General features: G+C 42.6%; 2 protein-coding genes across 2 annotated transcripts in view; one reads left to right on the top strand and one right to left on the bottom strand.

The window, feature by feature from the left end:
- Positions 1–23,802, top strand: part of Med12l (mediator complex subunit 12L) — a 309,618-nt gene that overhangs the window by 73,385 nt on the left and 212,431 nt on the right. Inside the window, exons 11-15 of the mRNA XM_051157205.1 lie at positions 7,851–7,982; positions 10,676–10,802; positions 14,649–14,863; positions 15,935–16,039; positions 16,865–17,041. Of these exons, the coding sequence (XP_051013162.1) occupies positions 7,851–7,982; positions 10,676–10,802; positions 14,649–14,863; positions 15,935–16,039; positions 16,865–17,041 (756 nt within the window). The remainder of the gene's footprint in view (positions 1–7,850; positions 7,983–10,675; positions 10,803–14,648; positions 14,864–15,934; positions 16,040–16,864; positions 17,042–23,802) is intronic.
- Gpr171 (G protein-coupled receptor 171) lies at positions 22,007–23,074 on the bottom strand. Its single transcript, XM_051157204.1, has one exon. It carries the CDS (start codon positions 23,041–23,043, stop codon positions 22,084–22,086), a length of 960 nt encoding a protein of 319 aa, XP_051013161.1. The 5' UTR covers positions 23,044–23,074; the 3' UTR covers positions 22,007–22,083.

A 23,802-nucleotide genomic window follows, 5' to 3' on the forward strand; every position in this document is an offset into this window, starting at 1 on the left:
TGCCTGATTGAGTGCAGCTTGCTTCCCAGCTGCGGGTGCATGCTTCTGCGACATTTACTGTTTGAAATTTGTCAGGCTTCTCGGGGGGTGGGGGTGGTAGTGATGGCGTGTCAGGGCCCAGCAGCCACAGGTGGGGGGGAGTCACAGTGGGCTGTGGGGCCCTCAGCATCCCGGTTACTGGTGACCTCATCTCCAAACAGCCGGCTGGGGAGGCCCCTCAGCTTTGCAGAGCTCTTGGCTCACTTCCTTCCCCTTGGCTTCTGCTTTTGATTATAGCTGGGGTGAGAGCAGAGACAGCTGCATCTTTTGGTGCATCGGAGACGTTGATAAAAGGGAAGACCCAAAGGTGGCAGGAAAAGCTACTTTTCACTTCTGGTTCCGCAATCCCAGAAACAGACTTTGTACCGACTAATGGAAAGGACAGGCCGGCTGCATCAGACAGAATGCTTTAGATAGCTGCACTGTGCTGTTTCCTCTGCCTCTATTCCTAGTACCACCATCAACCTCAACCTCAAAACCTACATATTCTTGCTTGCATTTGTTCCGGACCAGTTTGTATTCAACATTTAGAGTTTTTGGGTGACAAAAGTCTGGAGGTTAGCATGTGCTTTACTTATCTTGAGTTCACCAGGCATAGGTACTCTGCCTGATTACTGTCATCAGAAATATAAGAGCTTTGTTACTTCCTTGGCTGTGCTTGTTGCACACTCACTTTTCTCAGACCTTTGCTCCGTGATGTCAAGGTCTGTGTCTTGTGTGTCTCCCAGCACATCATTAGTCCCTGGCTATGTGCCTGGGTTCCAAGGATGTGGTCAGTGTGTATTTACTCACTTTGGGCTTTTGAGCTATTAAAAGGCTGTTGGTAAAGTGCTGGGTGATGGGGAAAATGATATATACCTCTAGGGTTTGCTCTGAAGGAGAGGGGTGCATAGATTAATGAAACGTGCATCCGCTTTACAATTGGTATACAACCAAGACAGACAAGGAGATATTTGCAAGCGGAGGCAGGGGCCTGGCTGACAGGAAGCCCTTCGGCTGTAAAATCAGCAGACTTTAAGGGCACCTATGAGTAATTTGCTTACATTTGTAAAGGGGCAAGTCATCGCTAGATGATGTAAGATGATGTGAAACCAGCATTAGCGCAGCACTGAGTATTTGTAGTGCCTGTCGAGTAACTAGGTACTTAGTAGTAGTAGATAGTAGTAGCTACTGTTATTAGTGACTCATAAATTTGCAGGAGAAATGAATATAGTATGATTAAATCGATTACATTGGGCCCCTTGGTGCTTTTATGGACATATGCACAAATATCTACTGCACAGCCTACTCATCCATAATACTCAGCCAGGATCTGTTGGGATTTTTTTTCTCCCCTTTTTCCTTTTTGTGAATTATTTACCTACAGTAAAGAAGCACTTGCATTGGCTGGGCCCATCCAGGGTGAGATGGCTCTAGTGCTATAAAAGAGATCATGTTCATGTGAATACTTAATCTCCCTCTCTTTAAAAAAAAAAAGATTATTTATTTATTTATTTATTATGTATACTGGGCTTTGCTTGCACGTACACCTGCATGCCAGAAGAGGACATCAGGTCACATTATAGATGGCTGTGAGCCACCATGTGGTTGCTAGGAATTGAACTCGGGACCTCTGGAGGAGCAGTCAGTGCCCTTAACCTCTGAGCCATCTCTCTAGCCCTCCTTACTCTCTTTTTGTTTTTGTTTTTGCTTAATATAAGGAAAACAAATCACTTTCTAAAAGCATTAAGTCAAGACACGTAAGTGGTGTAGCCTTCAAGTCTGTCCATTAGTTCTCCACCGCTGTGACGGCATACTCGGCAGAGGAAAGGTTTACTTTGGCTCATCGTTTTAGAGGTCTCATTCCATGCTTACTTGCCTCCATTGTTTCTGGCCTGTGATGGACCTGAGTGGCTATGGAAGGGAATATGTGGTACACTGATGGAGCTGGGAGGGGTGGCTGATACAGGGACCCCATATCCATTTAAAGATGAGCTACTTTTTTTCCAATAGGTTCCAACACCACCCAAAGGTACCACCAGCAAGGGCCTATTAGCACATGAGCTTCACAGGAGCAGCCTAAGAGTCCCTACCTGAAAACAAGGGAAATATATGTGCGTGGCTTCCTGGTGGGGTCCATGTATGCTGTATACTACATGTATGTTCATTACAGCTTGGCAAGAATAGTGTTTTGCTTTAGAATGTCACATTTTACTACTCCACTCAGGAGTCCCATGACTCTTTTCGAATTAACCCTTTTCTTATGTCTAGTAGCAAAATACCATTGATATTAACAGATATAAACAAAATGTGTGTTCAGACATTTATACAGTTAGTAAATAGGAAAAGCATGTTTCACTTTTATATTGCATCAGCTACATTTATCAGTGGTGTCTGTCTTGTCTGTCTTTGGTGTGTCTGTCAGTGGTGCACTTGTGGCGATAACTTAACCTGCCGATGGAGAGTCTCTCCTTCTACCATATGGAGCCCGAGGCTCACAGTTCTAGAGACTTCAGTTCAGTATGGATTGGCCTTGGTGCTTTGTGCCTGCCCCACGGCAGCATCCCATAGCGGGAGAGCGTAGTAGGCAAAGCCAATCAAGGTCATGGCCTGGAAGCAAAAGAGGGAGAAAGAACTTGGGATTCCCCAACTCCCACTAGACCTTGCTCCATAAAAGCCCTACCACGGACTGTCAGCCTCATGGGCTGCAGACCAAGCCTTCCACACATGTCTTGGGTGGAGAGGGGCACTTAGACCATAAACATGCTGACACAAGAATCTAAACTTTGTATTTATTGCTGTTTATTTCTTTGGGTGTAGACAAGCATCTTTAGCCTCTGGCCTATTTAGCCTCTAGACAAGGATTTAAAAAAAACATTTATTTATTTATTTATTGTGCATACGCACGTGTGCGTGTGTGCACTTTAAGCACATGTGTGGAGACTGGCGGACAAAGAGTCAGTTCTCTCCCCTCCATGTGAATCTCCGAGATCGAAGTCAGTTTGCCGGGCTTTGGAGGAAAGCATCTTTACCCACTGAACTCCGAACCCTCTGCATGTGAGGTCACCCCAATTTTCTTTAATTTATTCCATTACCTACATCACTGCAAGTTTGTGAGGCAGGGATCAGCAGGAGAATTTGATAGAATACCTTCTGATGCCTGGAGCACACATGTCTTTTCACCTTTAAGAATCTCCCCCCTCCCCTGCCCCCCGTATCTGTATCTCCAGAGATTGAATTATTGGAGCAGATTGTATGAACATTTTAAAGATTGTGTGGATATAGTAGGGATTGTATCCAAAAGAATATTACTGATCTCTCTTTCACCAGTGTAAAATACGAGAATACATTTCTATTCTGTGCTTAGAAGAGGACCTCACTGTAGAAGGTGTTTAATAGATACTAACTGAATGGACAAACAATTGAACTGCAGGGTCCACCTGTTTAATAACACCGGTTTCTAGCCCTTATATTACAGAATATTAGTTTTGAAAAAGGTACTCTACAGCCTAGGCAGACATTGCACTTAATAACACCGTCCTGCATGGGACTGTTTGCAGAGTATGTGGTTAAGGACATTTTTCTAGTTTTAAAACTTTTACTGCAGCTTTCTTAACATTTACTATCCAAACACCAGTTTGCTGTCCCTGTAGTCCTGTGAACTACACTTGTGTTTTCTGCTTTTTATGTACTTGTGTAAAAGTGCTTTGCATAGATTTCTTTTTATTGATGCTATAGCAACAAGTCATTAGAAATTTGGTTGTAGAACAATCTCAATCCATCCTTAGAGTCTGTCCTTCTGGTCAGCAAGGACTCCCCTGCCTGCTCTTAGAGAGGAAATGAGCTCTTTGGATCTCTGGGGAACTGTAGGGACAGTCAGCAGTGCAGGAGGAGACAGGGGTGGCTGAGGCATGCGTAAGCACTCCTTTACAGTTGGGGTATAGGTTTTGGAGGAAGATGAAACCCGGGTTTCCGGCCTGACTTGTGGCATGATATGTAGTAGTCATGAGCACAGAGGCTATGACATTATACCCGCTGTTTGTAGTAGAGTATTTGACTTCTGTTGTATCTGGTTGGGGCTTTCATGTCCTTTACATTTATTGTTACTCATTAGCCTGTAATTTTCCTCTATGTGTCAGTTTCATTCTTTTGTACTATAGACGTATAAAATGAAACTGTAATTCCCCTATCTAGACTAAAACACTATTAGCATTGGACTATCAAAATGTACATTTCTTAGTCATGTCCTACACTGAACCTTTCCAGTACTGTTCCCTCATTGAATGGCCTTAAAGAGCTCCTCTCACCTCTGGGCTCAGCTTCTTACTAACTTTTCCTTCCCATCTCTCGAGGAGTGTGACTTCCTTTCTCTTTTAGCATCTAACCCTTGTGCACGCGCACTGTAGGCACCGAGAGCAGGCTCGTCTTCTTCCGTCTTCCAAGTCTTCTGTGTGTTGTTTGTGTACTACAGTGTTCACTGTGTTTCAGAGTGGATTGTATTGGCTTGGTTGCTTTTCTTTTGTTGTAATAAGACACCACAACCAAGACAACTTACAGAAAAGTTTGCTGGTGGCCTACAGTGTCAGAGGGTGAGTCCATGGCCATTATAGTGAAGAGCATGGCAGAAGACAGACAAACATGGTGTTGGAGCTGTTTCTCAGGCTTACATCGTGAGACTCGACCATAATGCAGAGAGGGAGAGGGTGACTGGGAATGGCATGCTTATAGGACTTCCAAGCCCACCTCCTGTGACACACCACAGCTCTACCAAGACTTCAGACATATGAGCCCATGGGGGCCATTCCCCATACCTATACTGAGCCATAGATATATTCCCAAGAGATGGTGGCCTTAAAAGCTGCTGCTTGCTGAGAAGGGAATGCCGTGGTGTGAGTTTCTGTGGCTCTCCTGTTGTAGTTCATTGGTAGAGCCGAGTGTTTCTCACCTAGTTGAGATGTTACTGAACACAGAGTGTCCTGTGTACTTACTATAGCATATCTCAGTTAGGTGTGAAATCACATATAGTGGGGGACAGCAGTTAAGGAGAATTAAACTATCAGGCCTGAGGTTGCCAGCTATAAAGTACTTGGATTTTGTAACAAGTCTGTTTTTTTTTCCCCTGTAAAATATAAGTATGTATTTTTATCTGATCTTGAAGATGCAGGGGAAATACCTAAAATGTGAATATAATGCACATTTACTGTTTGGATCATAAGCGTTCCTGTCACTTTCCTATTAGTGCAACTGTTTAACTTCTTTCCTCTTTTGAACCCAGACTTGGTGCTTCATGAATTGACTCTAACTTATGCCTCCTCCCCGCCTTTGCCTTAGATTGATTTCAGTCAGAAAAATCCTAACAAATGTCTTTTTTTAAATGCCATGCTCAAAATTTATTTCACTTGAATTATTTCCCTTGTTTTATATTAAAAATTTTAAAAGACTTTATTTATTTCATTTTGTGAGTATGAATGTTTTGATGGCATGCATGTCTGTGTACCATAAGAATGCTGGTTCCTGCAGAGGTCAGGAAAGGGGATTGGATCCTTTAGAACTATAGTCATGGATGGTTGTGAACTACCATGTGGTTACTGGAAGTTAAATCCAGGTCCTCTGCAAGAACAAGTATTCTTCACACTGAGCCATCTCTCCAGCCCATTCCTTGCTTTAAATTAAGAGACTCAGAGCAGCTGGGTATGGTAGCGCATGCCTTTAATCCCAGCACTTGGGAGGCAGAGGCAGAGGCAGGTGGATCTCTGTGAGTTCTGGGTTAGCCTGGTCTACAGGGTGAGTTTCAGGACAGCCAAGGCTGTGCAGAGAAACCCTGTCTTGAAAAACCAAGAGGGAGGGAGGGAAGGAGAGAGGGGCGGGAGAGAGAGAGAGAGAGAGAGAGAGAGAGAGAGAGAGAGAGAGAGACAGACAGACAGACAGACAGACAGACAGACAGACAGACAGACAGAGACCCAGAGCTCCCTTTAAGGTATCTGTAAGATCATATTAGCACATATGTAGAGGACACAAGAAACCATGAATAAAAGCCTTAGAACAATTTTTCAATTTAAACTTTTTGCTTTCATATCATATATTTTGATCTTGTTTTTCTCCTTCTAACTCTTCAGTTCCCCTTTATCTCCCTCCCTCCCAAACTTTAGGTGCGCCTGCATGCTCTTTCTTTCAAAACAAACAAACATAAAGCCAAAACCCTATGAAATGAAAATCAAAGTAAACGAGAAAGCCAACAAAACAAAACAAAACAAAAACAAACAAAATCTCAAAACACCCGCCCCCTACCCCCCAAATCTCCAAGACATGAAGTTTGTTTTGTGTTAGCCAGCTATTCCTGGGCACGGGGCTCTCCCTGGAGTGTGGCTGCCTGACACTGCTAAAGTGGCTTGGAACCGGAGATGAGGTAGGTCACAGGCCTAGGCCTAAGTCTGCTAAGCGAACAAAACAGTAAGATGATTCCCAGTGAAATAACACTGTTCTATACATGAGTGCCTTGCTCAGCCCAAATCAGAGAACATTCTTCTTGCAATAGATGGACACTAACATAGGGTCCCACAACTGGACAATATGCAGAGAGTGAGAGACTTTGGAGCAGTCAGTCCGAAAAAGGAATGTCTTCATTAAAGCCCTCATCATAAGCTCAGGGATCTGTGTGGAAGAGGAGACTGAAAGATTGTAAGAACCAGCGGTGGTGGATGACTTCGGAGAAACAGTTATGCACACAGGAACTCATAGAAGTGGTGCCAGCATGTCCAAAAGCTGCACCTGTTGAAGCCACATACAAATCCCAGTGCTGAAAAGGGAAGTGGGACACAAAGTCCTGCCCCTAACCAAGAAGCTCTGTGCAGTTGGTTCCTGCTGGGAAAGGGAAGGCAGTTTTTTAAATGGAGTGTCAGAGTAAATTGACTTTTAGGATTTGAAGTGTTTGCTAGTGTTGACAGCTACTCCTCCATTTTTCTTCTGGATGCCTCATATGTCTTAGGGTCCACAGGCTTGTGATCATGTGTGTGCCTATGCTTCCTGGGATTGTCCTCATGACCTTGCTCCAGCTCACACGCTCTATTCATGTCTAGCCTTGTGTTGAAGTGCTAATATGGTGGCCATCTGTCTTTTCTAGCATAATGCTTATGCTCATGAGAAATACTACAGTCTTGTAGCCTGTATGTTGTGGCTTGGCATGGATGCTGTAAAGCCAAGGCATGACATAGAAACCCAATCTTTCTTCTGTCATCCCTCCAGCCCACCAGCTATGACACGTCCCCTGGGTCCCTGAAGTGCATCTCAGTCTGTTCCTGAACTGATAGTGCTCTGCATGTAGGCAGGGCTGCCCTGGTCCCCTTTCAGTTGTTGCTTCTTCAGATGCTTGGCTTCCCTTCCCCATGGCTGTTGTTCATGGTGTAATGACTTATGCCTGCTTCATCAGTAGTCCAGCCTTCCCTCTGGTTTCGTTCTTCCAATCTCTTGCTGGTCATTCTGTCATGCAGCCCGATAGGATTACATGGCAAATGAATCCTATCTACCCTCTGACCCTCCTCAACAGTGGAGTTGAGTATGTGGACTTCGTAACAGCTGTTCTTGCAGTTCAGTGGTCATTTTCTTTAAGGAATCTCTGGTTCTCTTGGAATTGTTGTTACACACTCAGATGAATTTGGAATGTCTTCTTTTTTTATGGCTGAGGATTTTTTTTTTTTTTTTTTAAACGTCTCTACTCAAGTTAAAATGATTTGAAAGCACTCTGCTAGAAAAACTTGGGAACAAAGCTTTAAGGGTCATGTTGTCCTTTGCTTGCATTAACGTGATATGGTTGGTACATTTCTCTTGGTCATTAGGTTGCCCCCAATGATGAAGCTGTGGTGACATTGTTGTGTGAATGGGCCGTGAGCTGCAAGCGGTCTGGAAAGCACAGGGCCATGGCTGTGGCGAAACTCTTGGAGAAAAGGCAAGCAGAGATTGAGGCAGAGGTAGGTCCCTTTGTCTCTTTTCTTATGCATGACATCATTTAATACACTGCTGCAAGGAGAGATACCTTCCTTTTGTCTTTATTGTATGAGCTTTGTTTATCTTGCTTGGGAAAGCTGTGGAAGGGCCATCATTGTCTCAAGACTCATAGTAGGATCTAAAGAGACACGGACAATAATTCCTGTTCTAGAATAAATAAGAGCTGTATATTTTAAAATTAAGTTTAACATCTGATAAAAACAGAGAAACCCAATTTTCAGCGACTGATGTTCATGAAACAGCAATAAACACATGTAAACTTGTATAGAGTGTAACCCAGCTTTCTGATGTTTGGAAGCCACACCATGTATTAGCAGGCTTGGAAATATTTTCTACAGCCAGTTAGTTAGGGTCATGGGATCATAGATATCAATTTGAATTATTGTTTTTTGAGATTATGATTTAGTTCTAGGTAGAATCATTAAGGCTTCAGACATGTAAAATGAAAGCCATAGGCAACATTTGTTAACGTTAGCTACTGTTAAAGGGGGAATTTTCTAAGTGGGCTTTCTTTCTTTTCTCTCTTTTTGATTTTTCAAGATATGGTTTCTCCCTGTAGCCCTGGCTGGCCTGGAACTCGCTCTGTATATCAGGCTGGCCTCAACTTCAAAGTGCTACCCCCTCTGCCTCCCAGAAGTGCTGGAATTAATGGAGTGTGCCACCACACTCAGCCTAATGTGAGCTTCCTTCATGTAAATATTAGCCCACTGGCCATGGAGAATGTGTGTGGTCCATTGAGGCCCGTGGCCTGCATTACTTTGATGCTTTCCGGCCTCCTATGTTGTTTTGCTTCTCCTTGTACTTCTCCTTCCTGTACACAGAACCCAGAATGGGCTTTTAGGAGTGTAAGTGGATTATAGTTCCCCCTTCTTAAGGTAGATAGAGCCTTTTAAGACACAAAGAGCTTCCCTTTCCTTGCCCCTCCTGCCCTTCCCTATATAGTACCTGTTGTCCTCCGGGCTACAGAGCTAGCCCTAATCTTGGTTTGGTCCCCTCGCCACATACAACTTAGATTTTATTTATTTTTTCCCCTTTCTTCAGTATTGGCTCTTGCTGTTCCTTCTGGGTGGCAAATTCTGCTCCTGAACATTTTAATGCCCAGTGTCTCTACAGAGCACTCCTATTTCATTAAGTGTCGCATCCTGTGGAGCATCTTTAGGCACCGTGTCATCTCCTAGGTGATGACAAGACGGCTGTCCCCATGAGATTGGTATCCACTCCCAGCAGCTCCTAGCCACATCATCCATTTTCCTATGTTTCCCTCGCCGCACCACAAGGGAAGGTAGCCGATGTGTTTATGGGTTAGAATCTGCCTTTCCCTGAGTGTGAGTTTGACAGCAGTGACCTTTGCCCATCCTGGTCACGGTTATGGGCCTGGCCTCCCGAGAGTAGTGGCATGGATGGATGAACCTGGCTCTCTCCAAGGCTGCCAGTGATTTCCTGTGAAATGACGGGAAGTGAAATGGGAAGAGGCCTGTCAGATGTCTTCTCTCGTATTGCCAAAGCTGTGCTCCTCAAGAACAAAAGATCAACTGTTGAAATTAGAACTTGAAGGTCGTGTGGAGGTGTGAACAGACGACCATGTACAGTGTAAACGAGAAAGCTTCTCACTGCTGTTTCCCACATATTAGCAGCAGACTGTCCTGTGGTAACTGTAGTGACTGACTAGACCTCACCAACTAAAGATGCATTTCTCACTTATTTGTGGCACTTCTTGGTTGTTTCTTCTTTTTTTAACACCAGTCTCCTCTTCTCTCTGTATTTCATAATGCATGCATATGTGTGCACACACGTAGCATTTTGGGAAGGTTCACACAGAGCTTACTCAGCAGTTTCAAAGCTGAAGTGAGCCTATGTCTAAACATGTATTTCTTAGAGATGGCCAAGGTAATTATTTCTATTATTGTTGGAGTCATTAGCATTTGACCTTTGCAAATAATGGGTAGATTGACTAGTATTTTAACATAATGTTCTTAATTATCCAATTAAAGACTAAACGATCAAAATAGGAAAGGTCAAAGAAATATCAAAAAGACTGGAAATGACTCTGGTTTAATCTCCTATCTTTTTTTACCTCTGTGGTAAATAGACGTTAAAAATAACTTCTCTAGATGTGTTTCATGAGCCACGGAGATTCCGAGGGGCCGAGGAAACTTTTAGTGAAGTGCAATAAATAAGGGGATGTGTCTGGAAGAATCGTTCGCTTTTTCAGCTGATGCCTCCCAACACACAGTCTTTAGTGCTTCTTCCTGACGGAGTCACCCAACCCAAAGTAATCAGACTCATAACCATGTGACAGTGCAGGAGAACACGGTCAGACATGAGCTCAAACTGTTTCCAGAGAGGGCACTATCACAGTGCAGGATTTACTGGGCAGCACAGGGCAGAAATGACCAAGTATACACAGATTGTGTTCTTTGCGGGTATTCTCTGACGTCAAGCTGAATTGTGGGGTAGTTTCCTTGATCAGAAATCACATTCACTGTGATGTGTGGTCCTCAGACAGTGCTGGGATCTCAGTTACTCTGATTGGTCTAAGGGTTGAAGTGTTCCTAAGAGCCGGCCACTCATCACCTGCTGGAACTGCACTGGTGCTCTGTTCATTCACTGTTCTTGTTTTGTTTGTTCGTATGTTCGTTTGTTTTTTAACCTGCAGAGATGTGGTGAGTCAGAAGTCCTCGATGAGAAAGAGTCCATTTCTTCAGCATCTCTTGCTGGATCTAGTTTGCCTGTTTTCCAGAATGTTTTGCTAAGATTTTTAGATACACAGGCTCCATCACTGTGTAAGTAAAGAACACGATTTTCTTTTGGGTGAGGGATTTCCCCTCCTCGGTTCCCTCCTCACCCCTCTCTCCAACCCCTGATGCCCTCTATTGGCTAAGCCTTCTCTTCTTTGTATCTTATCTAAAGTTCTTGGCACTGAATATAATCTGTTTCACTAAGCAAATGTAATATTTTTTTTATTGGGTAAGTTTAGTTACTTTAAAACCAGTGAAGTATTCAAACAATTTTAAAATGTGAAAATTGAATATCCTTGTACCCTCGTGTTTGGTGCACTGGTGTCTGTTTCTCAGAGTCTCTTACCCAAACAGAGGGTTGCGTGTACTGTGATGTCTTTAACTGTCACCATGATGGGAATGATTTGCTTGTAGAGTCGCCTCCTAACCTTCTCTGATCTCTAACTCTTACACTTAAGGAGGGAGGAAAATAAAACACCACATCCTTTATAACCCTGCAGCCTACAGAGAACTGATGATGGGTGTGGCCACAGCTTCGTCATTATCCTCTAGATGTTTCCATCACCTTAAGCTAATGTTCTTTTTTACTTTATTGTTGGCAAAGTGAGAGTTTGTGGAATTAACAACCACCCACTAGGGGTCCTAGGGGTGAGCAGTTTTGAAACATTCCTGTGTGAGCAGTAGTAGCTTGCTAACTGTTATTCTGATATATTCAAATGAGAAAAAAAATACAACAGATCTTTAGGGAAGATACAGAACAACACAGAACTGGCAGGGGGATATTGATATGTAGAGGAGGGCAAGGAGAAGTTTGTGGAAAAGAGGTAAAATAGCAAACTACATGTTATTATGACTGTTTTGAGGAGAGACCTTGTTTGGCTGAGAGGAGCCTGACCCTTTGGATCTTTGGGACAAAGCAAGGTTTTCCTTGAATTACATGGAGGCATCGGGCAGTGGTTTTCAACCTTCCTAAAGCTGTGATCCTTTAATACAGTTCCTCGTGTTGTGATGACGCCCAAACATAAAGTTGTTTAGTTACTACTTTGTAACTATAATTTTGCTACTGTTTAGAATCCTAATGCAAATATCTGATATGCAGGATACCAGATATGCAACCCCCAAAGGGGTTGAGAGCCACAGGTTGAGAACAGCTGGCCTTGGGGAGTGCAAGTGTTGCAGCCACTGCATTGTAGGGAGCAGAAGGCAAGAGGGCAGAGGGTAACCTAAGAGCAGAGAGCCAGGCACAGGAGTTGGCAGCTGTCAGTTGTCTTGGGTTGTTAGGAGGCGCACCTTTGTTCCAAATTTCAGTTGTCTTTGGGGGAGAAATGCCACTGTCCTTTGTCTCTTCTATATATCATAGAGACCCTGTTAATTTCCCTGAGAAGAGGCTGCTTGTTGCGGGAGAGAGGACACTTATGTCCAGTGTTCAGGGAACCAAGCACATGGGCTTTTGAATGAGTTTGTTGTTTTGGGGTGGTTGGTGTTTATGAAAACGATGGTGCCAGGATTTTAGCTTTGTAGATTTAACCATGCAGTTTTCTAAATTTACCCCAAAGGTATAGATGTAAAGCTTTAGAATGTCGCTACAGTAGTGAAAATCATAACGTGAGCTACACAGATGGGTTTGAGTTGAAAGAATAAAGACCGAAGAGCCGACTACTGGCCTTGTGTCTGGTTTTCTCCCTTTTTTTGCAGTGAGTTAGCATTAGTTACTTTTCTCATTGCTCTGCTGAAATGCCTGAAAGCTTATTTTCACTTGAGGGCATAGTCCATCATTTGGGGAAGTCATAGCTCCAGGTGCCTTCAAGGTAGCTGGTCATCCTGTACCCCAATTCAGGAGGAAGGGGTGAGGGGTGGACGGGTGGGGTGGGGGCGAAGCTTGTTGGTGATTACCTCATTTTCCTTTTATTCAGTCCAAGATCTTAGCCAGATGGAAGGATCCACCCCCTCCCCCCGCCCATGTAGTTTCTTCCCGATGCAGTACAATCTGGAAACTCCCTCATACAGGCACAGAGCATTTGTTTTTCACGATGGTTCTAAATCTCATCTAGTTTGTAGTCAAGAGGAGCCACAACAGGAGCCCTAACAGCCTTGCCCCTGCCTCCTTAGCATTTAAATTGTTGTGTTATAAAGTCTTATTTGAAATAGTGCACATATATATCCTGAATATGCAGCTCTCTCAGTGTACTTAAAGATAGTCATAAATTGTTTTAGTAATAAAAGCGAAGCCTGTCTAGCCGTGCTTCGGTTTGCATTATGAGGTTCATGGTCATTTATTTTCTAGGAACCACTGTCTCTAGTGGATATAAACATGTTTTTGTTTTGATGCCAAGTGTGAGATGGGGAACAGACTTCTGAGAGTTCAGGTGATGTTTATCCACTAGAAGATGAACCACCTCATGGGAGGGGGGGGCTTGGTTTTTGCCATCTGAAACAATCAAAACAGGAGGCAGGGCTTTTGGGGTCTTGGTATTGTTTGGCTGTTCATTGCTCCACTTCGAGAAATTCCTAGAGAGTGTCTTCAGAGAACTCTTTGGGGTTCTGGGTTCCAGCAGCAACTTTGGTTGAATTGCTGGTCTGCTGAAATCCTGCCGACTAAGCCAGGGGAATCGACTAAGCCAGGGGAATCGCTCCCAGGTCCCAGGTCCCAGGTCTACTTCTCCTTTTCCCATTAACCTCTTCTCTCCCATCTAGGGTAGGTGGACTGGAAGGGAGGTAGAAGCATTAAAGAGCCTCAAATAAAGTATGTTTGGAAAAGGTCGAAGCTGACAACTATCATCAAACTTGAAATTGCGTTTAGCACACAGGACCCACATATTTCAATTATAGCTGCACTATAAAAGCCTGCCTACCAGGGCTGCCGGGAAAACTGCAGTTAAGAGCACTTACTGTGCTGCAGAGGACCCAGGCTCAGTTCTCAGCACTTGTTTTCAGTGGCTGGCAGCCACCTGCAACTCCAGCTCCAGGGTATCCTAAATCCTCTTCTTACCTCTGAGTGCACCTGCATACAAATAAACTTGGGGCACATTCACACACACCCTGAAAAGAAACTTAAATATCCTGTCTATCAGTCAGTGCTTTACAAATATTAGTGCCTCAGTAAACGTTTGAATACAACTTAAAAAAAAAACCTACTAATCTTTTTCTGTGCTACTTTTATGCATATGTATAATGAATTCTGGTCACACTCCTTGTCTGAGTTAGGGTTTCCATTGCTGTAACAACACATCAGGACCAAAAGGCAAGTTGGAGAGGAGCGGGTTTACACCGCTTACTCTTCCACATTGCTGTTCATCACTACAGGAACTCAGGGCAGGAACTCAAGCAGGGCAGGAACCCGGAAGCAGGAGCTGGTGCCAGAGACCACGGAGGGGTGCTGCGTAAGGACTTGTTCAGCTTGCTTTCTAATAGAACTCAGGGTGACCAGCCCACAGTACACTGGGCCCTCCCCCATTGATCACTAATTAAGAAAATGCAGTACAGCTGGGTCTCATGAAGGCATTTTTCTCAACTGAGGCTTGTTTCTGATGACTCTAGCGTCAAGTTGACACAGAACTAGCCAGTACACTCATATACCACCTTTCCTATCTCTCTCCCACCCCTGTCATCTTTTATACTTTTCAAAAGGAAATACTGAATATAAAAGTATAAAAAGTAGCAAAAATATTCTTTAAAATTTTTTTTAAGTAATTTATTCAGATTACATCTCAATTGTTGTCCCCTCACTTGTATCTTCCCGTCCCCCCCACTCCCTCTTTTGCCCTATTCCCCTCCCCTAGGTCTGTGACAAAAGGGACCTCCTCCCCCACCATGTAAATATGTTCTTAAACCTTGGATTTTTTTTTTTTCCCCTCGCCAAGAAATTTCTGATTCAATCTCTTTGTCACCTAGCGGATCCAAACAGTGAATGTGAGAAGGTAGAGTTTGTGAACCTGGTGCTGCTTTTCTGCGAGTTTATCCGCCACGATGTCTTCTCCCATGATGCATATATGTGTACCCTCATCTCTCGGGGAGATCTGTCAGTTACCACCTCCACTGGGCTTCGGTCACCAGCGGGAGAGAATGCAGACGAACACTATTCAAAGGACCATGATATGAAGATGGAGGTATGCCCCGGTGGTCGGGGGTCAGGGGTGGGGATGGGGGTGGGTGATGCCCTCACCACATCCCAAAGTAATCTTCTCTACGGGAGTCAGTTTCAGACAGGCAGTCTAGTGATGGAACGGCAACTGGATTTTAATTCCTTTCTCTCTCTGCAAAGTCTATCTCCCATCCACTGACAAAGGACGTTTGGAATTTACGTCTTTTAGATTTTGTATGTGTGTGTGTGTGTGTGTTGTATTATTAATGAAAAGTTATGACATCACAAATTTTTTTCATGAGATTAAAGTGATAAGCTTTTAGCCTTAGATGTGTGTGGCCTGAAATTTTCTTCTAATTTTGTGTCTCACAAATGAACTTGTTTTAAACGTGAAACTCCTTTGACTTTCATTCTCAGGAGCATCTCCATATACCACGCCTCTCCTTGTAAAGAGAAAGTCCCTGTTGTTAATAACACACATTTTTTTTCTTTGCAAAATTTAATTTCTGTTTCTAAAACAGGGTGGAATTTATGCTGTGGCTATGACTATGATTTTCTGTCGGGTGCTGATATTTTAGACATTGTTCCAGATATTTAAGATTTCAAGATAAAAAGATTTAGGGGACAGTGAGAAATAGACTGATGAGACTCTGATAGTACTCAAAATACAACTTGATTTTGGTTATTTAATATGAGTTTACCAGATACTCGTATGATGTGTTTAAAGTTGTGGTTATATTTATTAGTTTTTAAAAGCATCTCATTTTTAGTTTTTATTCTTAGATCTTTAAGTCTCTCATTTATTTTTTATTACTGGAAATAGCCTAATGAAAGAAATTGTGGCCAGTTGGGTCTAAATTATGAATCTCAGTGCTCGTCCTTTAAAACATCCTAAGAGTTAGAGCTTTGTCTTCTCCAGGGGAATGCATGGGACTCTTCAAAGCAGTGCACATCTTCAAGTTGCCTTGCAGTTCCTTAAGAGAAGTAGATATTGGGGATGCCAAGTCAGGATGTTAAATTCTTCTGTCATGTTTCAACTTCTGTTTCTTACACTACAACATTTACAACACGGCTTTCTTTCTCTGGCAATTACCAGGAGCACAGTATTATGGCGCACATGGGCCTCGGCTCAGGAACCACTAACATTTTTGATGAAGTAGACAAGAGTGACTTTAAAAGTGACTTTGGTTCTGAGTTTCCAGTAGGTTCAACCTTTGATTCTCATTGATAGTTAACCCACCAGTTCCCACCCCAGCTTGTCTCCATCTTTTTATTTCCTCCCTCATGTATTGGAATGACCCACATGTGTGTTGTGAATGCCATCCACCCTAAGTCACAGTGATGTCCTGCATCAAGTTATCCTCATGGTGGGGTTGCATTGTTGCCTTTTTTAAAGCGTGGCCCTCCTGGTCTAGCTGACTGGCTGTGATGCTTCTATTTTGGGATCATCCTCTCTAAGTTGTGTGGGAATGTAGTTTCATTATGACATTCTATGTATTGAATTTCTAAAGAATAGCTTTATGGATAATGTATTTTCCTAGTGTCTTTCAGTATAATGTGTTTTTCATGAATCTTGCTATTTATAAAAGCATTATTTAGTTGGACATTTTAAAACATTTGCGTATGGCTTAATCTTATAAGTATTGTGAAGCATCTGCTTTTGGAGGGAATGTAACTCTTTGAGGATAACACGTTTAAGTTTGCTTATATAGCCAGTCTTCTGGTTGGTTTGGCCACTCTCCCCCACCCCATGTGGTTTTTCATTTTCCCATTTTCTCAAAGTTGGGGCAGGGGGTGATGGTGATACTGACAGATTTTGTGTGTGTGTGTGTGTGTGTGTGTGTGTGTGTGTGTGTGTGCGCTTTAATTTTGTGGAAGTTAATAAAATTTCTGCGTATCTTTTTCATCAGCTGTTTTGTGGAAAAGCTACTCCGAGCACTTGTGTTTGAAGTTCTGGGATGTGGCACTATGGCTTGGCTTTGCTCTCTTCATTTATGATGTTCACTATTTGTTTTACATGACATAGATTTTTTCTCCCATGCCTGGAGAAGCCTGTGAGAATGCCAACCCTTCCTTGAGCAGAAGAATGTCAGTCAATGGTGAGAAACTGATAAAGAGGGAAAAAACAAGAGAATTAATTTTTCCATCCAATTATGACCTCCTCCGCCACCTACAGTATGCAACCCACTTTCCTATACCTCTGGTAAGTCATGGTTTCATCGGTGTGTACCGTAATGATTTTATTATAAGTTCGTTAGTGGTTGCTTGTCAGGTTATCTACCGGCTCCTCTTCTTACCTGTAATGATGTCAGGTGAAAGTTGCATTTGCTGCTCTGATGGCTACAATTTGGATCATATAGCCAGTGTACAGATTCAGCTTGAGCATTACAGTGTGATGTTAGTGACTGTCTAGATTACACCTCCCTGTAGTAATGTCCTTTCAGCAAAAGATTTGAGTCACTGCACGTAATGTCTAAATGATTGTCCTACTTCAATTTGAAAGTCATTTGCTGATTAGTTTTTTTTTTTTTTTTTACCTTTACTGTTTTGACTGTTGGTACTTTTGACATTTTACAGATGATTAAGAATTTTGGGGCACAGGAAAAATGAGTAAGGAGAGGGGTGGTGGCTTACGAATCGCAATTTCCTCTGCCAGTGAAACAATTGGGTGAAACCCAGGTGTCCACTAAAAGGCAGGCATGCTTTTGACATCCCTGTACCCCTTCCATTCTCGATGTGAATATTGGCAAGAGGACCATTGCCACTGGCAGATAGATCTGACAACAGAGGTTGTGGGTGGGATGGACTTGGCTTTGGGCCTGGTGAGTTTGGGCTTGGATAGCACACGAGGGGAGCTTGGCAGGGGAGTTAGTGTTGAAGTCGTCAGTAATGAAGTGTTTAATCTCGAAGAGAAAACAGTATTTTAGATGTTAGTAATGAACATTAGGCTAAAAGCTGAGACATTTTTAATTCCTGGGTAAACTTTTTCCTGTTTTTTTTTTTTTTTTTTTTTGGTTTGTTTGTTTTGTTTTGTTTTTGGTGACACCTTTAGACGTTTTGGTCAGTAAGCTGAGAATTTTGTTAAAGCTAAATATAATTGATGTTTTGAAACAGCCTCCAAATGCCTCAAACGTCCTAAGTCCATATTTTTTTTTTTTTTTTGTCTTATGAAAATTCATTCTTTTTTTGTTTTTTTCCTTGTACTATGTCAAAACTTTACAAAGTTATTTTTTGTTCATCTCAGAATATTATCAGTAATTTTCTGTGGTTCTCTGTATCACTGGTTTTCAGTATAGCAGAGTAATCTGGCAGTTTATTTATGGTAATGGAGAGAGATTGGCTTTATAATATTGCAGCTGCTTCTGACCCATTCGTGGATGAACTATCATGCCTTGGCTTTGTTGAAAAATTTTAAGTATAAGATAAATGAGTTTAAAGCTTAGAGTTTATTCCCTATGAACTCTGCAATTCTGTGGTAATGCACATGTCATGTCATAGACCTGTGAGGTCCCTTTAACACTAGGGGAAATGGGTCCAGGAACTCTGTCCAATCTTTATAACTTTGTAATATACCTGAAAGCACTCCAAAGAACACAAAGCTGAGTGAAAGCAAAACAAAACAAAATGAAAATCAACAACCCACCCCCCCAAAGAAAACCCAAAACAAAAGAGGGAGGTAGAACAAGTATAGTGAAGTGATGCCAGAAGTAGTTGGGAGGTCCATGTGCTGGCCTGTGTAAGCAGGGTTTGTAGGTCTGTCGTCTCCATGTGTCTGGGGTGCGACCAACAGTCGGCTTCTTTGTTGTGTTTTTTTGCATGGCTTTGTCCACCTGCTTAGAGGAAAGTGCTTGCCCCTTGACAGTTCTAGGACCTAATTTTAATTTTTATTAGATTTTGTGTGTGCTTATGCTGCCATGCAAGGCATATATTTGTGGTGTGTGCGCGCGTGTGTGCACCTGTGCACGCATTCATGGGGTCAGAAGTGTGTCCTGCTCCACCACGTTTTATCCTAACTTTGACACGGGTCTCTTACTGAAGCTAGAACTAGCCTGCTGGCCAATAAACTCCAGTGATGATCTTATCTTTGCCTCCTGTGGTGCAGGGGATATGGTAGTGAGTGACAATTCCTGGGTTTTTACGTGGATTCTGGGACCTCAACTTAGGTCCTCATGGCTGCACAGGAAGCCTTCTTACCCCCTAAGGCACCTTTGATCTCATGTTTTATTAGCTTTTGTCCTGGTTTGCTTTCCATTGGGTATAGCCGCATCTCCAAAAGCACCCAGAGGAAGAATGTGCTTCTTTCGTCTTACAGATTACGGATCATTATGAAGGAAGAAGTCAGGCAGGAGTTGAAGCCAGGACCTGGAGCAGAGGCCATGGAGGAATTCCTGGCTTGCTCCTTCTGGTTTCTCAGCCAGTTTTCATACACCATCCAGGACCAGCTGCCGTGGGGTGGCACTGCCTACAGTGGGTTTGCCCCTTCCACATTAATCTACCATCAAGAAAATGCCCATAGACTTGCCTACAGGCCAGTCTGATGGGACCATTTTTCTCAACTTCTCCTCTTCCAAAATGAATCCAGCTTGTGTCAAGTTGCCCCCCAAAAATGCGAACATGGCACAGCTTTCCCTTGCTGATTTATTTAAGGTCCCTTTTTATAATGGGCACAATTGAGAATAAATCAAAAGGAAAAGCATGAGCTAATAAAATACTGACCTTATATTGAGAGTCTTTTTCTCTTCTTATTAGGAGGATTCTGCCTGCCTCTTGTACACGAAGAAAGAATATAAAAATATGGCTAAAATGTTCTGGTCTTTTGCTAAGGTCTATGTTGCCTTCCTAACTAGAGACCAAGGAGAGCATATGGAGGGATACTTGAGCAAAGATTCAAAGATAGCCCAGGTATACTGTTTCCTTGGCTGTTTTGATCTAATCACCAGAAGAAAAAAAAAAAATGTCATTTAGGCACCAAAAATCTCAGGTTTTATTGTTTCTGCTTTCTACCAGCCTGTAAACCCACAAGAATTTATGTGGTGTCAGACATGCCATTCGGATTGGAGTTCCTGTTATTGACTTTTTCTAGAAACTGCTGTTACAAGTTTCTTTGTAAAAATAGACAATTAGTCCTTTTTCAGTTATTTACTTCAGTCTAAGAGTATATTTGTGAACATGTACACAGGGCTTTGAAACTAATTCTTCACGTATAAAAATAGCATTTCAATCAAACATATTTTCGGCATCCAGGATCATATTCATATTCCCTCCGTCCCTCCCTCCGTCCCTCCCTCCCTCCCTCTTCCCCTTTTCTTTTCTTACCTTTTTCCCTCCCATCCTCCTCCTCCTTCTCCCCCTTTCGTGTGTGTGTGTGTGTGTGTGTGTGTGTGTGTGTGTGTGTGTGTGTGTATGTGTGTGTGAAAGAGAGAGAGAGAGACACACACACACACACAGTCTGGGCTATACAATCTGCACTGCCTTGTGATCCTTCTGTCTCGGTGTGGTGTTACAGGCATGTGCTCCCACATCCTGCCCAGGATCACTGCTCCTCACAACCATGGCTATTGAAATGTAGTGCTTTTTCTTTAATTCTTATTTATTTAATGTATGTATGTATGCATACCTGCATGTATGTGTGTGTACTATGTACATTCCTGGTGCCAGAGGAGGTGAGAAGAGGGTATGGGACCAGACTTGGATCCCTTCTGCAAATGGAGTTACAAGCAGTTGTGAGCCTCCTGATGTGGGGTGCTTGGGACTGAACTGTGGTCCTCCACAAGAGTAGCTATCTCTCTGGCCTGTTTCTAACTCTTGCATGTAGATATATGTAATGTTAAAAATCTCCATGGAAGGGCTGGAGAGACGGCTCAGTGGTTAAGAGCACTGACTGCTCTTCCAGAAGTCATGAGTTCAATTCCCAGCAACCACATGGTAGCTCACAACCATCTATGATGTGATCTGATACTCTTCTGGCCTGCAAAAGTGTACATGCAGGCAGAGCATTGTATACACAATAATAAATAAATAAATCTTAAAAAAAAAAAAAAAGAATTTCTTAAAAAAAAAATCCCCATGGAAGAGCTTATTTTGATGGCATGTGTCTATAATCCCAGAACATGGGAGATAAAGGAGGAAGATCAGAAGTTTAAGATTAATTTTAGATATATAGTGAGCTCAAGGCGATAGAGAGCTATAAGAGATCACGTCTCAAAAAGAAACAAAACGCCCCCCACAAACTCTAAAATCTCGTGTGTGCATATTAGTTCTTTCCCAGTTTTTTTGATAAGCCTTTTACATAATGCCATTCCTCAAAACCTGTATGCACTGGCAGCAAACAGGATCTGATGTGGCGTCTGTGTGTGTGTGTGTGTGTGTGTGTGTGTGTGTGTGTGTTGAACTCTGTACTGCTGATGGCCCAGTATAGACTGGTTCCTAGCATGGCCTAGTGTATATGAGTCCATATGTCTATTTTAAGACTCTTTGCCTAGTATTATTTTTAAAAATACCTTTTATGTGGATTTTTACTTCTAAAACTTAATATCTCCCTTATGTTGTTAAAAAACTCATGTTTTTGGAGCCACCTTTTAAAATTAATTAGGGATAGGCTCTCATTTTATACACCAGGATGACCTGCAGTTCACTTGTAGCCCATGCTATCCTCAAACTCATAATGGGCCTTCTGTCTTAGCCTCCAGCGTGTTGGAGTTAACCAGCGTGACCCACTGTTCCCATCACTGTTAGCCTTTTGTAACTAAAAGTTGTTACTGTGCTGCACAAAATTAGATGTTAAACATGTTACTACCTTTTAAAGAGATAGATTTTTTTTTAAAAAAGGACAAGGCAGGTGTTTTGGTGTTTTTATTTTTTTAGGTGGCTGAAAACCTTTAAGGTTGTGTTGCTGAAGGGCCTGCTGGCCACTTAGACACAGATTGTTTGACACATTTCCATCAAGGGGTCAGTTCCAGGCACTGAAATGAGTCGCCGGGCCTCTCCCATGGCTCTTCTTGCTTTGATCATTACTGCTGACCTTACTTGAACATGCTTTGTTAATTTTCCTATACAGATATTTGTGCTAAAGAGTATCAGCCACAGTGAGAGTGCAGGACTTGGTACATGAACCAGTCCCTGTTTACCAGCTGCTATTATTACAAAGTATCTTCTTACATCTTAGAATCTTCTTTTGTCTTTAAAAACTGGGGCCAGCTTTATGGCCCAGTCAGGAAGAAGGAGTAATACGCAAAACCCTGTATTTTACACCTCATTTTCAGATCCCGATTTTTCTTTCTGAACCTTGGTCTTTTTAGATGAAGCAAAAGTCTCCGTGACCTTTAGTCGAAATGCCTTTGACAGATGATAGTACAGGATTGGATCAAAACACAGATTGGATACAGCCAGGAGCAGGGTGGCCTCTTTGGCTTTGAAGAGGGAGATTCTAGTCGGGCAGTCAGATATGACCTCTGTCTGGCTAAGGGTGTATGGGATCCTGACGGCATGGTAAGGGACAAAGCATACGATGTAACTAGTTGTCACCAAAAGAATGTTGACTAGAGCTGTTTTCACACTCGAATAGTTTGCGTTGTCTCTGTTTCGGTACAGTTGTCTAATTACAAGGAAGTTGGATATCAGAATGATGGCTGAGAAGTTTAAAAATATTGCCACACATAAGAAATTTGTGAGCAAGTGCCAATTTCTCCCAAACTCCTTTTTAAACTCCATGCAACCTACACTCGGCTTTTCTGCGATGTCCTGGATGGGAATCACCATGTTTGGCACCATTATAAGAAGGACCATGAGCCACACGACGGTTGATATCATCCTGGCAAATCCGGGTTCTTGTATTCGGTATATCTTGCAGCTGTGTGTTAGCTGGAGACAGCGATCAAGGCTGACAAACGCTAAGAAGATAATAGACAGGTACATGTTGATGTAGATGAGGCAGGCCGTCACTTGGCAGTGGAATATCTTTAGCTTCCAGGGTGCCACACCCAAGTCAACAGCAATTTTTACCGGTATTGCCAGAGTGAGCAGGAAGTCAGCCGTGAGCAAGTTAATTAAGTAGATGCTCACACACCTGTGCTGTGTGGTTTTCTGTGTAAAAGCCCAGGCTGCGAAACAACTTCCTATGATTCCAATGAGGAAAACTAAATAAAAGAAATACGTAAATGGCTCCAGATCTCTGTAAACTGGGCAGAACAATGAACTATTTGTCATCTTGAAGAAGAAGGTCGAATTCAACAATTAAAAAAACAAAAACAAAAACAAAAAACCGCACGGCTCTGTTAGAGAGAGTAGGAGGGAGATGTTAGTAATTAAGGCAGAAAATACTTAAAGACACTTATACTCAAAATACCACAGTCTTCCTAGTTTTAGGAAGAGTTTCACTGGCCTAGTGGGACTATCCTAGATTTATGAAAAGCCCAGGTTCTCCACTGTCTGATTCCTGTGACTTTTAGGAAATCTCACATCAATTTGCTTTTTGGAAAGGATGTTTTTTGACCTTGCCGTTTGTGTTGTGAAGGTCTCTGTTACTGGTTAAGAGAGAAATTTCTCTGCAGAGGAGGTAGGTGACCAGAGGTTCTGGGAAGTGGAGAGAAGAAGACACGTGGTTTTGTCTGAGGATTTCAGTGTGGCTTTCTGCTTTTTCTTTTTATAGGTCTTGTAGCATATGCTGCAAGAACTTAGGCTGATGATGGGAGGAAAGAGATGACAGCAAACCATAGAAAGATTTTTAAATTGTAATTTTAAAAGTAGGTCCTCGGTGGTGAATAGCATATTTTTAGAAGTCAAATTTGCTCCCTTATTTTCAGTGGCACGAGTTAGAAGGTTAAACTCTGGTTCTGAATTGATGCCCACTTCCTCTCTCATTGTATTCAGTTTCATAGTGGTATAGACCGTGAAGACTAGTGCTATGGCCTCCAGCCATGTGGGAGAACATGTCAAAGATGCTATTTAGTTGTCATATTTCAGACT

Source organism: Acomys russatus, chromosome 15, assembly GCF_903995435.1.
Source record: "Acomys russatus chromosome 15, mAcoRus1.1, whole genome shotgun sequence".
NCBI classification, from domain to species: domain Eukaryota; kingdom Metazoa; phylum Chordata; class Mammalia; order Rodentia; family Muridae; genus Acomys; species Acomys russatus.